Raw genomic sequence first — 20416 nt, 5'->3', positions numbered from 1 at the left:
ATACAATGCCAAATGTCAATTATACCCAAATTTTAAAATCCCAACAAAATGGACACAGTAGAGCAGGAACAGTTTATATCAAAATATTCTCACCTCAGAACTGTGCTTCTCCTATGGTGCTGGTCCTTTTCGAACCTGTTTCCTCTCTTCTTTATCCTCATGACCTCCTGTGCTACAACAGGAAATAGATATTTGGTTAAAAAGGGAAAAAAAAAAAAAATAGAAGGGCAGGAGTAAAGTGTGGTCAGTATTTTTCATTTTGTCTCCTATTAGATCGTTTCTTTTTTTTTTTATATAATATTAGCATTGAGATAATCTGCTGAGCATTAGTTAACATTCTGGCAAATAAACGTGGAGCCACTAACTAGTTTTTAGCATTTTATATTTAAGAAATTTCAGTCTGGTTAGAGGAATGGCAGGAAGCTGTAAGATTGAATTTTTGAGCCAGACATGAGGGAGAAAAGTTTAAAGGATAAAAAGTTCCAGCAAGATATCATGCCTTAAGCAAGGCAACAACAAGGGAATGGAGAGGAGGCAACATATTTGAGTTATTTAGAAGAGAGAATGGGAGTAGAGCAAGTGAAGACTGAAAAGTCAACACTATTCTTCCTAGAGCTTGTCAGAGAAGGAACTAGATGGAGAGTTAAACACAAAGAAACACAGTCCACAGATGGGCTTCACTAACAAAATAAAGTTATTAGCAGAAGGGAAATGTCCAGGAGAGATGAAGAGTTTAAAGAAGACACAGAAAGAGAATGACCGACATAGGGATAACTGATGGGGTCATCAACACTCCCAAGAAAGGGGGACAGGAAGAGATTCAGAGCAGAGAAGGATTAGCTTTAAACTGGAGGGAAAGCTATTCAAATGACCCCACACTTATGGCAGAAAGTAAAGAACTAAAGAGCCTCTTGATGAAAGTGAGAGTGGAAAAGTTGGCTTAAAGCTCAACATTCAGAAAACTAAGATCATGGCATCTGGTCCCATCACTTCATAGCAAATAGATGGGGAAACAATGGAAACTTTGTGAGAGACTTTATTTTTGGGGGACTCCAAAATCACTGCAGATGGTGATTGCAGCCATGAAATTAAAAGACGCTTGCTCCTTGAAAGGAAAGTTATGAGCAACCTACACAGCGTATTAAAAAGCAGAGACGTTACTTTGCCGACAAAGTCCCGTCTAGTCAAAGCTATGGTTTTTCAGAGTCATGTATGGATGTGAGAGCTGGATTGTAAAGAAAGTGAAAGTGAAGTCGCTCAGTCATGTCCAACTCTTTGCAACCCCGTGGACTGTAGCCCACCAGGCTCTTCATGCCATTTCCTTCTCCAGGGCATCTTCCTGACCCAGGGATCGAACCCAGGTCTCCTGCATTGCAGGCAGACACTTTAACCTCTGAACCACCAGGGAAGCCTACTATAAAGAAAGCTGAGCGCCAAAGAATAGATGCTTTTGAACTGGGGTGTGGAGAAGACTCTTGAGAGTCCCTTGGACTGCAAGGAGATCCAACCAGTCCATCCTAAAGGAAATCATTCCTTAATATTCATTGGAAGGACTGATGTTGAAGCTGAAACTCCAATACTTAGGCCACCTGATGCGAAGAACTGACTCATTAGAAAAGACCCTGATGCTGGGAAAGATTGAATGTGGGAGAAGGGGATGACAGAGGATGAGATGGTTGGATGGCATCACTGACTCAATGGACAGGAGTTTGAGTAAGCTCCGGGAGTTGGTGATGGACAGGGAGGCCTGGCGTGCTGCAGTCCATGGGGTCACAAAGAGTTGGACACAACTGAGTGGCTTAACTGAACTGGAGGGAAGGAAGGGGGGGCACAAGCTATTCACAACATTTCAGAAAGCCTTCTGGAAATTGCAATTAAATAAAATGTCAAGTTTCTTTACTTTTGGCAGGCATTAAATCAACCCTGCAGGCTAACTCTGGTTATCACGTGTTGATCAGAAATTCTAATTTGCTGTTGATGACATCATAGAAATTTCCAAGATGTGATTTGGTAGACTGTATACTGTTAGCAGAGTTATTTATCTGTTTTTTTTTGTTTGTTTTTTTGTTTGTTTTTTTGCAATATCTGATTTAATTCTCCCAGCATGTGATCAACCTTGGATCAGAAGAACGACAGCCAAAATTAAGCAACCATTTCCAGGGAACAGTGCCTAGTGTTTGTACACTTATTTAGCTTTGCTGCTTATTAGCATTACATCCATGACAGTGATGTATGTGATTTCATTTAAGTGTCAAAAATCTTTCAAGATATGGGGTCCATAGATAAAAATATAATAAAAAGACTCCTTGGATGAAAAGAATTGGGATGACAAGATCTCTACAGTCCCATCATATTGAACATTCTATCACTTTAAGAGGGACCTATAAGTACAAGTTCAGGAATGGCTAAACGGGAAAGTTGCAAAGAAAGCCTGAAAACACCCTAACTAATCAGGAACTCACTCCAGCAGAAAAGGAAGCAAATGTAAATAACCATTCCCACATGGAAGGCAGCACAGGGGAACCCAGAAAACTAACGGAATAAATAAAATGGGGGACTAAGGAGGGTTTAACAAAGGCAAAAGAGTGCTCCCTTTTTTGATAACCACATTAACCAACTTCAGGAGCATGAATGATGGTCCCGAGAACACATTTTGACGTCTGGCCCAACCACCTAGCCAACGCTCGAGTAAACACAAAAAAAGTGGAGTTCTTTTCTCACTAACACCTACGTCAAGCGAGGCTCGTTTTGTACCTTCTACTCTGTTCATTCCAGAAGGGAGCGAATTCCAGTGTTCTTGCCTGGTGAATCCCATGGACAGAGGAAGCTGGTGGGCTATAAGTCCATGGGGTCTCAACGAGTCGGACTTGACTGAAGAGACTGAGCAAGGAAGCACTCTGTACTTTTGATATACTTTCGCTCACTGGAACTGGGTAAACCCAGGGCTTCCCCACCCCGCCCCCCAGTTTTCAAGAGAAATGGGCTTCCGAGCAGTGAGTTAAGAGTTAAGACTGGTCATCATACAGGTGGGTTGGTGCTAAGGCTGTCCGCAGTGTCTTCACCTGGCTTGCATCAGGGGGGCATCCAGACTGACCAGAGAGCCTGACGATAAGCCCCGGTGACTTTCGGGTGGCCTTCGCACCCTGCTAGGCAGGTTTAGGGAGTAGAAAGCTCGTTAAAGGGTGTGTTGCGGAAGGAAGGAGGGGAACGGTGTGTGCTTTTCTTCCGGAACTGTACTTCTATTGCCCCAACCTGGGCTCAGGTTGCAGCCAGTAAGCTAATTAAAAGCCCAGGAGTCGCGTTCGAGCCAGGGTTGGAAGCCTGGTCCCCTCTCCTCACATCCCCATGTCTCTGCCGCCACCGCCGCCGCCTGCCGCAGGTGACCCGGTGACCCCTGAGGACAGTCTGGGGTCCGTGACCCCGGAGGACTGGGCAACCGGACCCCCCTTGCAAGCGCAGCCTCTCTTAAGACAGGAGGCTAAACGGGAGGAGGAGGAAGGGGAGGAGACAGGCGTCCAGGGCGCCTGGGGGAAAGGCACGGCGGAACAGCGGCGGCGGGGCTGGGGGGAGGCCGCCGAGGCGGCCGCGGCCGAGGAAGGGCAGGTGGACGCCGGGGGCGCCGCGGGGTCAGCCTCCCCGGCGGGAGCCGCGGGTGGCGGCCGCGAGGGCTGGCGGCGGCTCCTCGCCTGGCTGCGGCGGCGGCAGCCCCAGTGCTGCCCCTGTGCGGCGCCCCTTCCCCGCTCCGCCGCGCACTGTTGTCATGGAGGAACCAAGATGGCGGCTCTGGCCTACAACCTGGGCAAGCGGGAGATCAACCACTACTTCAGCGTGAGGAGCGCCAAGGTATTGGCGCTGGTGGCCGTACTGCTGCTCGCGGTGTGCCACCTCGCCTCCCGCCGCTACCGAGGTGAGCGGGCCCTCCCCCTGCCCGGGCCGGCCGGGGCGGGAGGAGGCGACGCGGAGGCTGGAGGCCGCCCCCCTCGCCCGACACACGCCCACGCTCACGCGGCCGCCCGCCGGCGCGCCCAGCGGGCGGGGCAGGCGGTACCCCCACGTGCCCCCAGGTGGCCCGGGCGGCGGGCCAGGCGCCCCCGACCGACCGAGTGGACCCCAGTTCAGGCGGCCACGGGTCGAGGGCCCGTGGTCCTGGGCACCGCCCCCCCACCCGACGCCGCCACTGCTGGAGTCGGGGGCGGCCCGCCCGGCCGGGCCCAGCGGGTAGCGGGGTCGCGGCTTCTCCGCGGGCTGGCCCGGGGGAGACCGGGCAGGCCCGGGGCTCGCGTGCAGGAGGCGAGCAGGCGGCCCTCGGGGGGCCAGCCCAGGGCGCCTGAAGGCCAAGGCCGCCCGGCACAGGGGCACCTCGTCTCCAAGTGGGGTCGCCCAATTCTGTGCCTTAGGTGCCCGGCTTTTTAGCCTTTGTTTTATCCCGTTTCTGCCCCTGGAACAGCGGGGCCAAGCTGTTGGACAGCGGCAGGGGCCGCCCCATTTTCTCTTGCGGCCGAGTTGACAGCTGGCAGAAGATGCTCTTGGCCAAATGGAGGAGGTGTCACCCAGGCTTTGTGATTCAGAAACGTTTAAAGGGGTCTGGTTGCACACTTTTTACAAAGTGAAGCTGCTGCCAATATTAGAAAAGAACTTATGGGTTGACAGGAGTTGAGGTGGGCAATGAAAACAAGTTGGAAGCAGTCTGAGAGGAGGCCTTTGCTGTGGGTTTTGAAATTGGTGCAAAGAGCAAGGAAATATGACCTCATTATTTCAGAACGTGTTATTTTTCAGTAATCAAGGGATATTTACTTGTCCTTCTTGATTGATTTTTTTTTTCCCCTTGATTTTCTCTGTAAGAATGTCACTAGGATAGAATCTGACAGGCTGAGGGAAATTAACAAAGATAGGATCTCTTGTTTGTGGTTCTTGTAGTTTTGAAGCCATTATCGGGACAGCTCTTGGTGATTGTGACATAACTGGTCAAGAGGTAGTGTGTAATAGGTGCACATTTAAGGTGTTTACCTTTTAGCGTCACACATACTTTGGCAAAATATCCAGTAAAGGGGGCACTGGAATCTGAACTCGCTTCTCATTTTAGGAAATCTTTAAAAGTAAAGGATGTTTTGATCAGTTGTGCCCCTTTGTTTTCTCCAATGCTTGAGAGTTAAAAATCTTATACTCTAGTGCTGTACTGGATGAATAGCCCTTTATATAAATACACGAAATCGATTGAAAAAGGTAAATCGCTTATACCCTCTGGGCCTTTCTCCTCCAGGTTCCCATAGATCCCATTCACGTGACCTGGCAAGACTTTGGTTCATTTGCTGTAAGAGAAGTCCAACACTTTCATATACAAAATAAAGCCAACGATTTGATGCATTCATTTATTGTCATTTTAAAGAAGATTTTCTGACCACTGACATTTTATGCTATTTTGTTATAAGATGATAGTAATCTAACTCAATTTTATGTGTGTGATAGTGGAGATAACTTTTATAACTGTGTTCTATGGTCCTCCTATAAGTTAAACATCTAGTCCCCCCCACCTCCCTTTTTAAATTGTGCTTTTGTCTTTTGATAATCATGGATCCTAATTGCTATATTTACATTATAAATTTAATCCTTTCAAGATCTGTCCTCCGCAGGGAAAATAGAATGTCAGGTGGAACCTTGTGAGTCAGTGTAGCAATCTGGGATTGTTTATAAAGCCTCCTCCAGAAGCTCATCAGCAGCTTCTGTAGGTGCTTCCGTGTCTTGAGTGTGAAGCAGTACACCTGGTGTGTGTACATGCCCACGTGGAATGTCAGGAACTTGAGACGGGGTGTGTGGTGGGGGGCAGGTGATATGATCTTACCAGGAACTTTTTTTAGCCAGCCTCATGCTTTAGCAGTGTGAAACAGTCAGATGCAATGCTTTTCACACAAGGATAATCAAACACTTGAATCACAGCATCATAAATCTTTAGAATTCAAAAGGACTTTATGTTACATATAGAGGTTTAGGCTGTGTATGAAAATCTCCAGTGCGTGAGTATGGGTTTGCCTCAGGCCAGGAGAGGGAATGCAGTTGAAATACACAGATTCAGTATCTCTTGTTTTACAAACTAAAGAAAGTAAAAAATTGCACACTACAGAAAGCAAAGCTTGGCAAAACTACATGCTATCATTGAGCACCTATCATATGCCAGGTGCTGTTCTACTAAGGGTTTTAAATCTTAACTCATTTTGTCTTTACAACCAGCCTATGGGTAGATACAATTACTAGATTTCAAACTTCCCACTTCCTGCTTCCACCATTTTTAATATCTGTAATCAAGATGAGTTTTTAAAACTTTGATTGCATGTCAAAGTTTAATTGATAACATTTTTCCTACTGTTATATAAAATAATGGTGTATTTTATAATCAGTGGTCTTAGATTCAGAGAATTGCAGTAGTATTTACATTTTAAAGATGAGACATGAGAGGTTAAGTTGCCTAAAGACACACAATTTATCTGACTGAGCTAGGATTTAAAACCCAGTTAGTCCTGTCTCATACTATTATGTTATATTCTGCCTTTCTGGAGCCTCTTAGACAGTAGTAAAGTATAAAAGGAGTGAGAAAGTGTTTTCTGTCAGAACATGGGTTATCATTTAGAAATACTAATTCAACCTCACAGTGCCAGCCAAGAATTGTCTTATTCATTTTCCAATAAATGGTGATTTTCTAGAAGTTACATGTCTAAAACTTCAAAATCTGACCTGTTTACTTGTTCCTTCAAATCCTGGTTCAGATGTCACCAGCGTAGAAGTAGAAATTAGGAATTCAGTGTTTCTACAGTAAATAGTATAGACTTACCATCTTGTATTATAATAATTTGTATCTGACTTTCCCACACAAACTTTGAGCTTCCAAGGGTGGTATTTTATTCATCCTTAAATCATCAGAGCTTAACACATAGTAGGAACTCTGTAACAATTATTGGATAAACAGATTTTTGAAGTCCTTATTTCCTTCTCTTTGCCTCCCTGCATTTGCTTCTTTTGGTTTTAATTGAATTTCATGTTCTAAGAGCATGTTCTGATCTTAACTTTAGAAAGTAGTGTTTTGTGTTTTTTTTCATTATTATTTCACATAAAAATGACGTTTTAAAATGTAGTTATTCTTTTAGTTACATTTTTTGTAAATTTTACCATTATGGAATCACAAGATATTAATATTATGATTACAGACTAAAGACACCATTTCTAGGATAAGAAGCCAGTATCAGTAGCCTTAAGAATAGTTCCAATCTGGTTAAATTTAGATTTTCTAATTGATAAAGTTAACTTGCTTCAAATGTCTTAGTTTTGTTGAATTCTAATTCCTTTCTGTCATAGGCATATTTAATGCAAATATGAAATAATACTGCATGGTTTGGAATATGAGTTCAAAGCTTCAGAAATTAAAACAAGAAGCAGCGTTAGGTCTCTCAGGCTTTCCCTTCTTTGGCTGCTAGAAAAATCCTGATCTACATGACACCGCTTGTAAAGAGGCACTCCTAGCTTATCTAAAGAAAATTGTAAATGGTGATTTTTCAACACAGACAAGTATAACTTGCTAAGCTTGGGGAAAAATAAAATATTCTGCAGATCACATTGTAAACTTTATGGTCTGGTATTTTCATGGTTGATAGTAAGAAACACAGCTTTGTCAAGATGATTCAGTCTAAAGGTGCAGTGTGCCAGAGGTATTCTATTCAATGAAAAATATAAGCCTCAGTTTATTTAGCAGGTCAGGTGTTTTCTTTAGTTGTTTTGTTTTTCAGGGTTTTTTTTAACTTGTTTACTTACTTTGTCTGCTCTTAGTATCTTTCTGTTATAGAAAAATCATGCATAAAAACCTGAGACTTTAGATTGACAAACCAGAATGCTTATGCTTAAGATAACAGAATGAAGGGAAAACAGCCATTCATCTAGATAATCTTTGTATTAGAGATAGCTGAAGTAGATAATTCTATCCCATTAGTTGCTTTTTTTTTTTTTCTTTTTTTAAATTCTGTTCCTAACTTGATTTATCTGAGCACTTGGTAACTTTCATCTCACTGGTTGTAATAAGGTAGCTGTCAAAATTATATGAAGCAATTGAAAATAATGACTGCAGTATTTTGTTTTCTTTTGTTTGGGGTTCTTCTGGGTAAATTTTGAAAGGAAAATAATGTGCCAGCGTATGTTAACATGTAGCTGCTGCTGCTGCTAAGTCGCTTCAGTCGTGTCCGACTCTGTGCAACCCCATAGACGGCAGCCCACCGCATACATAATATAAATGTGTCACATTAATTGAACATTTAGATTTACATTTAGTGATTTGATTTTAAAACTGTTTCCTTCCCAGGAAAAGAACTAGTTTTAGAGTATAGAATTTTGTAGAGTTTTTTTTTTTTTAGGACTAATTTATTTTTAATTAGGTATTATAGTATTTACTAGCGCTACTATTTTTATTATTTTGCTGACAAATATGTAAAAGTCTGTGTCCTCCTAACCTTTTCAGTTATCTACTTAGCCATTCTTTTACTTTCCTAACAGTTCTTCATACTACATTCTCTCTACTAAAATAGCTGGTGTAGTTTCTGTGTTTTGAGTAGACCTTAACTGGCTTCCATGGTGGCTCAGACGGTAAAGAATCCACCTGCAATTCGGGAGACCTGGGTTTGATCCCTGAGTCAGGAAGATCCCCTAGAGAAGGGAATGGCTACCCACTCCAATATTCTGGCCTGGAAAAGTCCATGGACAGAGGAGCCTGGCAGACCTCAGTCCATGGGGTCCCGAAGAGTCGGACACGACTGAGCAATTTTCACTTTAACTGATAAGATACAGAGACTGTTTCAGATACAATTTTTTTTTTAATTTTAATTTGCATCATATAATATATTATGAAGAGTCACCATTAACTAGCATTTATTCAACTACCTTAATATGGTAGTTGAATATTTTTCCCAGAAAGACCAGCTAGTTTTTTTTTTTCATTTTTTTTTATTTTTTTGAACCAGCTAGTTTTTAAAATGCAGTGTTCATAATGTCTTTTGGCTAGTGACAACTTTAAAATCTGTGTTGGTATGAGGTTTTTCTAATGTGGGGTCTTGAGATTAGAGCTTTTGTTTTCTACCAGCTGAACTACTGAAAAATAATGTCTGAGTAGTAATATTGAAGAGGGAAAGAAGAATTTGGCGTTTTAACACACATTTTCTGGTGGAGAAAATTGGTTCTTTTAAGACGCTGGTGTGGCACTTCCATCTCCACAAAATCACCTGTAGAGATGGTTAGGCAAACAGCATCATCTCACACACTGAAGATTGACCCAGCTTCTACTAAGAAACGGAAGTCAAGTAACAGCAACAACAAGAAGGGATGAAGAAAGGAAAACTTTACAGGATGCCAGTTGTTTAAAACTTCTTATATAACTTTTTAATAAAATAAATGTGTTACTAACTTTGTGCTTGGTTTAATGGATGTATTTGAAGAGGTAGAAGTGCTGTAAATATGGAATTTTCATCCTAATTTTAAACATTTACTGGATTTTTAATAGGATTTTACTATATGGCCATTATTAAAAAATGCAGCAGCAGTGCTGATTTTAGGAAATAATTGTGTGTTTCTATAGTCCTTTCTTTACTCCTCAGTGATTGTTTATGTAACTTAATTTTGTTTTTTAGAACTAGCATTAGTTTTTGATAATTGAAAAGAATTAAGAACTGATAATTTATAGTTTCCTTAGAGAGATGTTATTAAAAAATCTTTAAAATGCAGAAAAAACTGCTTAGGCTACATCTGTAGTTACAAAAATATAATACCTTTCCTTATCCAGTTTTCACCAACAGAACAGTGTACTATTTTCACTTTGCTCGATATTCTGTTTTAGAATTTATGACACTGTGGTATCAACATTTTCATTGTTTATGCTTAGTTGCCTTGTGTTTGTATCACCTTTTATCTGTGTGTTGTCCAGATAAATGGATGACTGGATGGAAAAAAGAGATGTGTTCTACTTAAAGTATCTTTGGCTCTTTCCTATCTCCACCATTTGGTTCTGTAGTATTCTTTTTTACCAGATTCTCCATCCTGACCTTAACTATTTGTAAAACAAATAGAGATTGCTATTGACTGTTAAAGAATTGGAGATCAAATTTAGAAGCACATTAGCTGTAACCCTACAGTTAATATACACATCTCATTTCTCCCTCGTCCTTTTGACATATTTGAGCTTTTCTAATGCCTCCAACCCCCCTTTTAACCACATACATTGGTCATGTGCATTAAGCTAATGTACAGTAAAATGGCCAAAAGAAGTAGGGTAACCATCTGTCCCAGTCTACACAGGAGTGGGGGGGTTGCTTATATGGGATTTTCTGTTTGAAACTTCTCCCAACCACAGTGGGAGGAGTTTGCTGTCATCCTGATGGTGGAGGCAAGAGACAATCGAGAGAAGTAGAGGATGGATATTAATAATAGCATTTATTACTGGTAATTGATCATGTGTATCTTCAGCCATCTTTTGACTAACAGTGTTTCAAGTCTTTGTGAGATTGTAGAAGTATGACATTTTATTATGCATTTTAAGAAGTTTTTAATAAGTCTTTCTGTGTTTGCACATTTACGGAGTAGGAATATAGCCCTCTTCCTTCCAGAGAAGTTGTGAAAATTAGGGCGTAGATTTATAAAATACTTCAACATGTACCAGGTTTCTGATGTACTAATGCACGAAGTACTGTAATAGTTGAATATAAAGTCATTTCCAAAGTCTTCTCTTTTTTCCCTTAAACTTTTGTTTTCCAACTAGAAGTAGAAGTTATCAGATCAGAGATCAGTCACTCAGTCGTGTCTGACTCTTTGCGACCCCATGAATCGCAGCACGCCAGGCCTCCCTGTCCATCACCAACTCCCGGAGTTCACTCAGACTCACGTCCAACGAGTCAGTGATGCCATCCAGCCATCTCATCCTCTGTCGTCCCCTTCTCCTCCTGCCCCCAATCCCTCCCAGCATCACAGTCTTTTCCAATGAGTCAACTCTTGGCATGAGGTGGCCAAAGTACTGGAGTTTCAGCTTTAGCATCATTCCTTCCAAAGAAATCCCAGGGCTGATCTCCTTCAGAATGGACTGGTTGGATCTCCTTGCAGTCCAAGGGACTCTCAAGAGTCTTCTCCAACACCACAGTTCAAAAGCATCAGTTCTTCGGCGCTCAGCCTTCTTCACAGTCCAACTCTCACATCCATACATGACCACAGGGAAAACCACAGCCTTGACTAGATGAACCTTTGTTGGCAAAGTAATGTCTCTGCTTTTGAACATGCTATCTAGGTTGGTTATAAACAGATATAAAGGCTATTTTGAGGCAAGATGTCCCTGGAGGGGAAACTTGCAGTAGAAGGAACTGCCAAAGCATTAACGTAGCACTGGGGATGAAGAATACTCTAGGTGAATTATCTGTCCTAGTGTCTCTCATTGTCTTCAATATTAATATATTAATAGTTGCTGTGCTTCTCATGGATGAGTCGTATGTACCTAGAAGGTACAGTGAAGTGTGGAAAACTCTGTACTCTCTCATCTCCAAAGGTAAAATGGGATAGACAACCAACGTAAAAATATAACTATTGTTAGCAACATTATTGTGTTTAATTATTACAGGCAATGACTCATGTGAATACCTTCTCTCAAGTGGCAGATTTCTTGGAGAGAAAGTTTGGCAGCCTCACAGCTGTATGATGCATAAGTACAAAATCAGGTAAAGTTTATTCATCTATTTATTTATTTTTTCTTCTTGTCTAAGATGGGTCTTAGTATCTGGTAGAGAAGTGTTAATAGAGCAAAGAAAGTGGCAGATGGTACTTCTCCGTGTGACGGTAGAGAAGTGCTGACAGGGCAGGAGTGGGGGTGAGTCCAAGGGAGTATTCTCTAAAGCATTAGGGAGAGCTTTGGACCAATCTGCCTTATCTCAGGTGAGAGACAACCAGGGGCCAAGGGCAATAGCCTGTGAAGGAAGGACTTTTGCTTTGGGACTTGGATAGCTACCTCGTGCAGTTTTTCTGAGAGAGTGGGTATTAAGCACTTACTGTGGTTCGAGTACATATGAAACACTTAATCGAATTAATCAATCATACACGAACTGGTAGGTTAAACAAACCTGGCCACCTGTTTCTAAAACGACAACATAACTATATAATAATCCTTACTACTTCTTCACAAATCATGTGCTTTGAAGATGCCTGGGCTAATTTTCTGTATTCTAATTGATGTTTCCTTGTTGATTTCAGTGAAGCAAAGAACTGCCTCGTAGATAAACATATTGCATTTATTGGAGATTCCAGAATTCGTCAGTTATTTTATTCTTTTGTGAAAATAATTAATCCTCAATTCAAAGAAGAAGGAAATAAGGTAAAATCCTGTCTATTCGTTTCATTAGGGTGTTGTTTTAGAAGTTAGGCAACTGAATAGTTACAGGAGGAGTGTGCCCTTTCACATGAACAAAAGAAACTATAAAATTTTTAGTTTGGTTTTGGGGAAGGTAACGGGATAATTTGCCATTACGGAGCCATAAGCAAAAGAAGTGGTGGGTAAAGTATTGGCAAACCTTTTATTGACCTAAACTTTTTGTTTTCAGAAATATTAAAATTCTTTCCATGGAAAAACTTAAAAAAAATTTTTTTTAGAAAGAATAAAGAAGAAATATCCCTTATCCTCCTTTTAATATTTTGCTATATTTCTTTTCAGTCTCTTTTTTAAAAGACAAAATTGTAATAGAGTAGCATGTACAATTTGATGTCTTCTTTGCCACCACTTATCATAATTTACCATATTATTATAAATCAATGTAAGTATCTTCATAATGGCAACATACTAGTGAGTGGATATAATGTGATCTTATATAATCGTCCCTTTTCTTTTTGTAGTTTTCCAATTTTTAATAAGGACATTTTTATTACATTTTTGTGTGAAAACTTTGCTTTTTAAATTATTTCCTTAGGATAGAATCTTTACAGTGCAAATATTAGGTTAAAGAATATAGTACTTTAAAAATTATTGATTATATTATTGAATTCTTTCAATCTATACTGTAATTAGCAATGTACATTGGAACCTAATTTTCTGTAACCTTTCTGGCACTGGACATTCATGCTATATAATTAAAATGACAGTGTGACAAATTTCTGCTCTTTTTAATTTCTAATTTTAAAAATGTATCTTTAAAAAAAAACTAACAAGGGTGAACATCTTTCTAAATGTTAATTTGTTAATTAGTTAATTTTTGTGAACTATTTCATCATATCTTTTTGTTTAATACATTTTTAAGTGATCTGAAGTTCTCATTTCTGTCTTTAATTGCATATGGTTGGGAGTGGGGAATAATAAGAAAAAAGTAAAGTACAAGAAAGTCCAGAATTGTAGGGGTAGTAGCTCGTTAATTTATGATAAAAATCTGCCTGTACACATCACCTTGTCCAGTGGTAGGAAACTGAAAAACTGGGGACTTCACAGCTAACTAACTAGTCTCATCATGATGATGGTAATGGATACTGAGTCCTTAGGAACTCTTCTAAGAAGAGTCCAGTAGCGATTTTGTCTACTAGGAAAAGCCAGTATAGATTTTAAAGCTGAATAATAGAAGATAACAAAGTCAACTTTTCATTTTATTTGATATCTATAAATGTATTTTGCATTTGTATTTATAAATACAAAACTATACAGAAGATTTAAAACTATTTAATGACTTGAGATTCTTACAGCTTAAAGTAAAAAAACCTCAGTAAACATTTAAAAAATAGATGTCTGAATTTAAAAAAAAATAGTTTTACTATTTCTAGGCTTAGACTAGAGGATTTGAAAATTGGAATAATGCATTTGGCAACAGTTAGTTGAAAAAAATCTATAATGGTTTTAGTCCATGGCCAGAAGTAGCTACAATATGGTATGGTGTTCCTGGGCACTAGGTTTCCAATTTTTATTTTCTAGAGGTTCCTAGTTATCCCACAATAGTCAAACAAGATGCATTTTATTTTATATACATTTTGCAAAGAAAGTTTTTTATAGTTTTAAAGAGACAGTTATTGTGAAACTAGTTTAAACTACTGGTGGAGCATTTGCTAAGTTGTATTTTACTTATTCTCTTCTCTCTGAACACCTTGAGGACAGAGATTGTGGATTATCATTATTTTTTAAATATATTTCTTACATATTTCACAACATAGCCTGGCATGTTGTGAAAGTTGATTAATTTTATTTTAGCCTTGGTCATGGGATTCTTTAAGTGGAATAAGAGTGTTGAAGATAATTTTTTTTAATTTCTTTTCTGTACTGAGGAAAAATTTTTAAAAAGAAGCTTTAGAGCAGGATTTATTTTTTTCAAATTATATTTTGTGGAAGACTAGTTCTGTAAGAAGCTCTGGTCAAATAAGTTTGGGCAGAGGTGGATATCATATCCTCCTCTTAGATAGTTTTAGTTTAGGCTAGGATATTAAAAACTTGAGAAGTCTTGCAATGAAGAAAGCTGTTTGTGTTACTTCCAGCCAGAGGGCAAGCTAGATACTCTGGGGGCCCCTTCCACCTCAAACCAACTAGATCCTAGATTAAAAAATACTTGTTGATGTATTTCTAGACTTTGAAATAGGGGACACATCCCCCACAAAAAAGGAACAAACTGTGAGGCCAGTCCAGTAATGGGAACAATAACAGTCGGTATGCAATAGAGATTTGGGTTGCCCTTAAGATGGATGCCTGTAGCTACAATGCCCTGTATGTAGCAAACAAAGCTCTGAGCCAGCATATTTCTCAACAGTAATATTGATAGCCAGAGGACAGTAGACTAATAGCTTTAATGTTCTGATAGAAAGTAGGCTTTAACCTAGAATTGTATCCCTAACATACAAATTCCTCTATTCTTGAATTATAGGACATTTTTAAATAAACAACAACTACGAGGGCTTACTGCCATATAAACTTATACTAAAGAGTTTTCCAAAGAATAAACTTCGAGAAGGAGGGAAATGATTCAGAAAAAAAATGATCTGAATTAATGGTTAAAGAAAATAGGAAACATGTATATGAATCTAAACAAACTATGTCAAATAACGTCTTTTTACACTTTACGAAAACACAGTACTAAAGAACTGACATAGCATATAAGTCAGAGAGCTGCTGCTAAGTCGCTTCAGTCATGTCCGACTCTGTGCGACCCCATAGACGGCAGCCCACCAGGCTCCCCCGTCCCTGGGATTCTCCAGGCAAGAACACTGGAGTGGGTTGCCATTTCCTTCTCCAATGCATGAAAGTGAAAAGTGAAAGTGAAGTTGCTCAGTCATGTCCGACTCTTCGCAGACGGCAGCCCACCAGGCTCCCCCGTCCCTGGGATTCTCCAGGCAAGAACACTGGAGTGGGTTGCCATTTCCTTCTCCAATGCATGAAAGTGAAAAGTGAAAGTGAAGTTGCTCAGTCGTGTCCAACTCCTAGCGACCCCGTGGACTGCAGCCCACCAGGCTCCTCCGTCCATGGGATTTTCCAGGCAAGAGAACTGGAGTGAGGTGCCATTGCCTTCTCCGGAGAGAGATGACCACAATTAAAGTGTTCTGATGTCCTCTTTACACTTTAAGTTGTCATCTTAACTTAGAACTTAAGATGCCCTTTATTCCAAGGGCAAGGACTGGAAGGATAGAATTAGGGTGGGTAGTTCCAAACCAGAAGAAGAAAAAAATAAATGAAACCAAATTCATCTAATATCAAATATAATATATAAACATACATACATAAGCACACATGTATGTGTGTGCTCTGATACACACCTGTGAATACATACATACATATATAAACATATTACGTGTTAAAAATCTGTTTAATTTTATGTTTATATAAAAGTGTGAGGGAGCTAGAAATCAAAAATTAAGATGGAAACATTTATTATCAAAATAAATATAAGTTGTCTAAACTTGTCAGCTAAACACAGATTTTTCAGATTGATTTCAGACTGACTGTCTACCATAGTGGGAGAATTACTCACTGCTCATGTAATTAATGATAGTTTAAGCAAATAAGTAAATATGGGCTGTTAGTATGCCGATTTTATAAACTTATAACTCAGTACTTAATACGCTAAGATATCAGAGAATATCTTTCAAAGCACACATGGAATCCTTATTTTGATCACATTTTGGTCCATTAAACAAGTCCTAACAGTATCAGGGAATTGGTATCATCTCTGTCTTTTAAGTAAGTTCCTTTATATTCTTATTCTGATAAAAATTCTAAAAGCCTACAATAAATGTTCCAGTGATAAGATGATAGACATATTTCCATTAAACTCAGGATGTTCATTATTGCTGCTTCTACTTAGTATTGTATTAGAGATCCTTAGGGAGACCCAGGTTCAATCCCTGGGTTGGGAAGATCCCCTGGAAGAGGAAATGGCAACCCATGCCAGTATTCTTGCCTGGAGAATCCCATAGATAGAGGAGCCTGGTGGGCTACAGTCCATGGGATAGCAAAGAGTCAGATATGACTGAGCAACTAACTCTTTCTCTCTCAGCCAAAGAAAGGTGGTACTTTGAAAATGTAAGGATTGTAAAGAAATAACTTGATATTTTATAATACAGTTGTCTACATAGAAAATCCCAAAGAACCTATAGAAGATTTACTAGATACAATAAAATTTTTAACAATATAGCTAATTATAAGATAAATATATGAAAATTGCACTGACTCAATAAAGCTGTTAAAAATTAATTGCATATCTACTTGTCAGGAATAGAGAGTTCAAAAATGTTATTTAAAATATACTCTGTGCAATAATAATAATAATTTAAAAAACACAGTACATAGGAATAAACCTAGTAAATAAGCCTACATCTGTATGCAGAAAGCTCACAAAATTTTATTAAAAGACAATTTAGTTTTCTGAGGAACCTCCATACTGTTCTCCATAGTGGCTGTACCAACTTACATTCCCATAAACAATGTAGGAGGGTTCCCTTTTCTCCACATCCTCTCCAGCATTTGTTATTTGTAGACTTTTTAATGATGACTATCTGTAGGCTGGGACCTCATTGTAGTTTTGATTTGCATGTCTCTGATAATTAATGACACTGAGCATCTTTTCATGTGCCTACTGGCCATCTGTTTGTCTTCTTTGGAGAGATGTCTGTTAAGGTCTTCTGCCCATTTTTTGATTGGATTATTTGGTGTTTTGTTGTTGTTGCTGAGTTGTATGAGTTATGTGTGTATTTTGGAGCTTAAGCCCTTGTCTGTAGCATCATTTCCTCCAATTCTGTAGCACTGTCTTTTCATGTTTTTATGGTTTCCTTTACTGTGCAAAAGCTTCTAAGTTTGATTGTGCTGTGCTGTGCTTAGTGGCTCAGTCCTGTCCAACTCTTTGCAACCCCATGGACTATATCTCATTAGGTTTCACTGTCCATTGGGATTCTCCAGGCAAGAATACTGAAATGGGTTGCCATGCCCTCCTCCAGGGGCTCTTCCCAACCCAGGGATCAAACCCAGGGCTCCTGCATTGCAGGTGGATTCTTTACCAGCTGAGTCACCAGCAAAAGCCCAAGAATACTGGAGTGAGTAACTAACCTTTCTCCAGAGGAAGTTCCCGACCCAGGAATTGAACCAGGGTCTCCTGCATTGCAGGTGGATTCTTTACCAGCTGAGCTACCTGGGAAGCCCCAAGTTTGATTAGGTCCCATTTATATATTTTTGTTTTTATTTCTATTTCCTTGGGAGACTGAGCTAAGGAAATATTGATAAGATTTGTATCAGAGAACGTTTTGCCTATGTTCTTTTCTAGGAGTTTTATGGTATCATTATGTTTAAGTCTTTAAGCCATTTTGAGTTTATTTTTGTGCAAGGTGTGAGGGCATGTTCTATCAGACAAAAATATAATTCAAAAAGATACATGCATCTGTCAAGCCGCACTGTTCACAATAACCAAAACATGGAAACAACCTAAGTGTCCATCGACAGAGGAATGCACTGCATAAAGATGTGGCACATAGATACAATGGCATAGTACTTAGCTAGAGAAAGGAACAAAATAATGCCATTTGCAGCAACATGGATGCAACTAGAGTTTATTATATTAAGTGAAGTAAGTCAGAAAGAAAAATACAAATACTAAGGACTGTGATGAAAAAAATTTCATGGTCTAAAGGTATTGAGATCATACAGACTGTTCTCTTACCACTGTGAAATTATGTTAGAAATCAATATCAAAAAAAATATTTGAAAATAACCCACATATTTTCAAGTGCATTGTGACATTCACCAAGAGAGATCTTTGGCTTAGTCATTGAAAGCCTCAATAAAGTCAAGACAAAAAACACAGAGGGTGATTGCAGAGAAGAAAGGATTTAAATGAGAAATTAATATCAAAATAAGAAATTAATATCAAAGATACTTTTAAAAAGCCCATGTATTTGGAAATTAAGTGACCCCTTTTAAATGATGGGTGTATCTAAGAAGCTGTAACAAGGAAAATTAGAAAATATTTGTAACAGAAGAAAAATGAAAAAAGACTGTACCAGAATTTGTTGCATGCAGCTGAAGCTGCCATTTTTTGGATTTGGTTTTGTAGGGTCATTTTCTTCTTCCTTCTTTTGTTCTCTTCTGATTTAATGACTATGTTTAGTGCTGTACTTGGATTTTTTATAGTTTTTTGGCTTGTGGTTACCATGAGGTTTTGATATAGCAGTCTCTCTCTGTACACACACACACACGCACACACACACATATATATATACGATTAAGTTGCTGATCTCTTAATTTCAAATGCATTTCAAATATCCTGAATTTGTACTTTCCACCTCTCACAGTTACTGGTTTATGTATTATATTTGTGTGAGGGTAGTTTCCTTTACTATATGTTTGCTTTATCCAGTGAGCTTTCCCATTTTGTAATTTTAGTGTTTCTAATTGTTGGCTTCTCTTTTTCATGTAGAGCAGTTTGTTTAGCATTTGATTTGGTGGTGCTGAATTCTTTTGGTTTTTGCTTATCTGTAAAGTTTTGATTTCTCAAACCAATCTGAACAAGGCCTTTGCTGGGTAGGGTATTTTTTCATTGTAGTTTCTTCCCTTTCATCACTTTAAATATATCATGCCACTCAATTCTGGCCAGTACAATTTCTCCTGAAAAATCAGCTGATAGTCTTATAGGGATTCCCTTGTTGGTTATTTGTTGCTTTTCCTTCATTGCTTTTAATGTTTTCGCTTTGGTCTTTAATTTTTATTGGTTTTATTACTGTCTTTCTGGGCCTGTACCTCCTTGGGTTGGTTAATCCTATATGGGACTTTGTGCTCCCTGGACTTTGTTGACTGTTTCTTTTCCCATGTTAGGCACGTTTTCAGCTATTGTCTCTTCAAATATTTTTAGGCCCCTTCTCTCCTCCTTCTGGGACCCTTATTATGTTAGTGTTGGTGTATTTGACAGAGCCCCAGAAGTCTCTTAAATTGTCCTTTTTTCTTTTCATTCTGTTTTCTTATTCTCTTCTATAGCAGTAGTTTCCAGCACTGTCTTCAAGCTTACTTACCCATTCATCTGCCTCATTTATTTTGCTGTTGAGTTTTTCTCGTGTATTTTCAGCTCAGTTGTTGTATTCTTCATCTCTTTGGTTGTTCTTGGTATTTTCTGACTCTTGTATAAACTTCTTGTACCTTCCTGCTCTGTGCATCCATTACTCTTAACTCTTTCCTCGGATAGATTGCCTGTCTTCATGCCGTTAGTTGTCATTTTGGGTGTCTTTCTTTTTCCTTCCTCTGGAACATATTCCTCTGCCACCACATTTTGTCTAAATTTCCATTTGTATTTTTATGTATGTGGAAGTTTTGGAGAAGTTTCCTCTAATAGGGGATGCCCTAGGTGTCCAAGCAGTGCATTTCCCTCTTTTACCCAAGGTCCGGTGACCAGCTGGTCCCAGGGTCGGTTTTGACCTGAGTTTGCAGACTCAGTTCCGTAGGGTGCTGTATGGTTGTTTTCTTGCTTCTGGTGTCTGCCCTCTGGTGGGTGAATCTGGTCTAGAGTCTTGTACAGGCTTTCTGGTGAGAGGCCAGTGTCTGCCCCCTGGTGGGTGAGCCTGTTCTAGAGGCTTGTGAAGGCTTCCTGGTAGGAGAGGCTGTTGCTTGCCCACTGGTGAATGGAGCTGGCTCTTGGTTCTCTGGTGGGCAGGGCTGTGTCAAGGGCCATGTCTATAGGTGACCATGGGCTCAGAAAGTCTTTAGGCAGCCCGTCTGCTAATGAGTGGCCAATACTTTGGCCACCTTATGTGAAGAACTGACTCACTGGAAAAGACCCTGATGCTGGAAAAGATTGAAGGCGGGAGAAGGGGAAGACAGAGGAGGAGATGGTTGGATGGCATCACCAACTTGATGGACATGAGTTTGAGTAAGCTCTGGGAGTTGGTGATGGACAGGGAAGCCTGGCATGTTGCAGTCCATGGG

The 20416-nt window shown here is 39.7% G+C and overlaps 1 protein-coding gene across 3 annotated transcripts in view; it reads left to right on the top strand.

The window, feature by feature from the left end:
- Positions 1–3659: 3659 nt before the first annotated feature.
- Positions 3660–20416, top strand: part of CASD1 (CAS1 domain containing 1) — a 53855-nt gene continuing 37098 nt past the window's right edge. Inside the window, exons 1-3 of one of the 3 annotated variants that reach the window (XM_010839766.1) lie at positions 3660–3907; positions 11627–11723; positions 12253–12373. In XM_010839766.1, the coding sequence (XP_010838068.1) occupies positions 3775–3907; positions 11627–11723; positions 12253–12373 (351 nt within the window). In that variant the 5' untranslated portion in view covers positions 3660–3774. The remainder of the gene's footprint in view (positions 3908–11626; positions 11724–12252; positions 12374–20416) is intronic. The other 2 variants (XM_010839764.1, XM_010839765.1) reach the window with 2 other exon arrangements.

Source organism: Bison bison, unplaced genomic scaffold, assembly GCF_000754665.1.
Source record: "Bison bison bison isolate TAMUID 2011002044 unplaced genomic scaffold, Bison_UMD1.0 scf7180017864134, whole genome shotgun sequence".
Classification (NCBI taxonomy): domain Eukaryota; kingdom Metazoa; phylum Chordata; class Mammalia; order Artiodactyla; family Bovidae; genus Bison; species Bison bison.
Note: the sequence above shows the minus strand (reverse complement) of the source record. Positions and strands in the feature narration are given on the sequence as shown.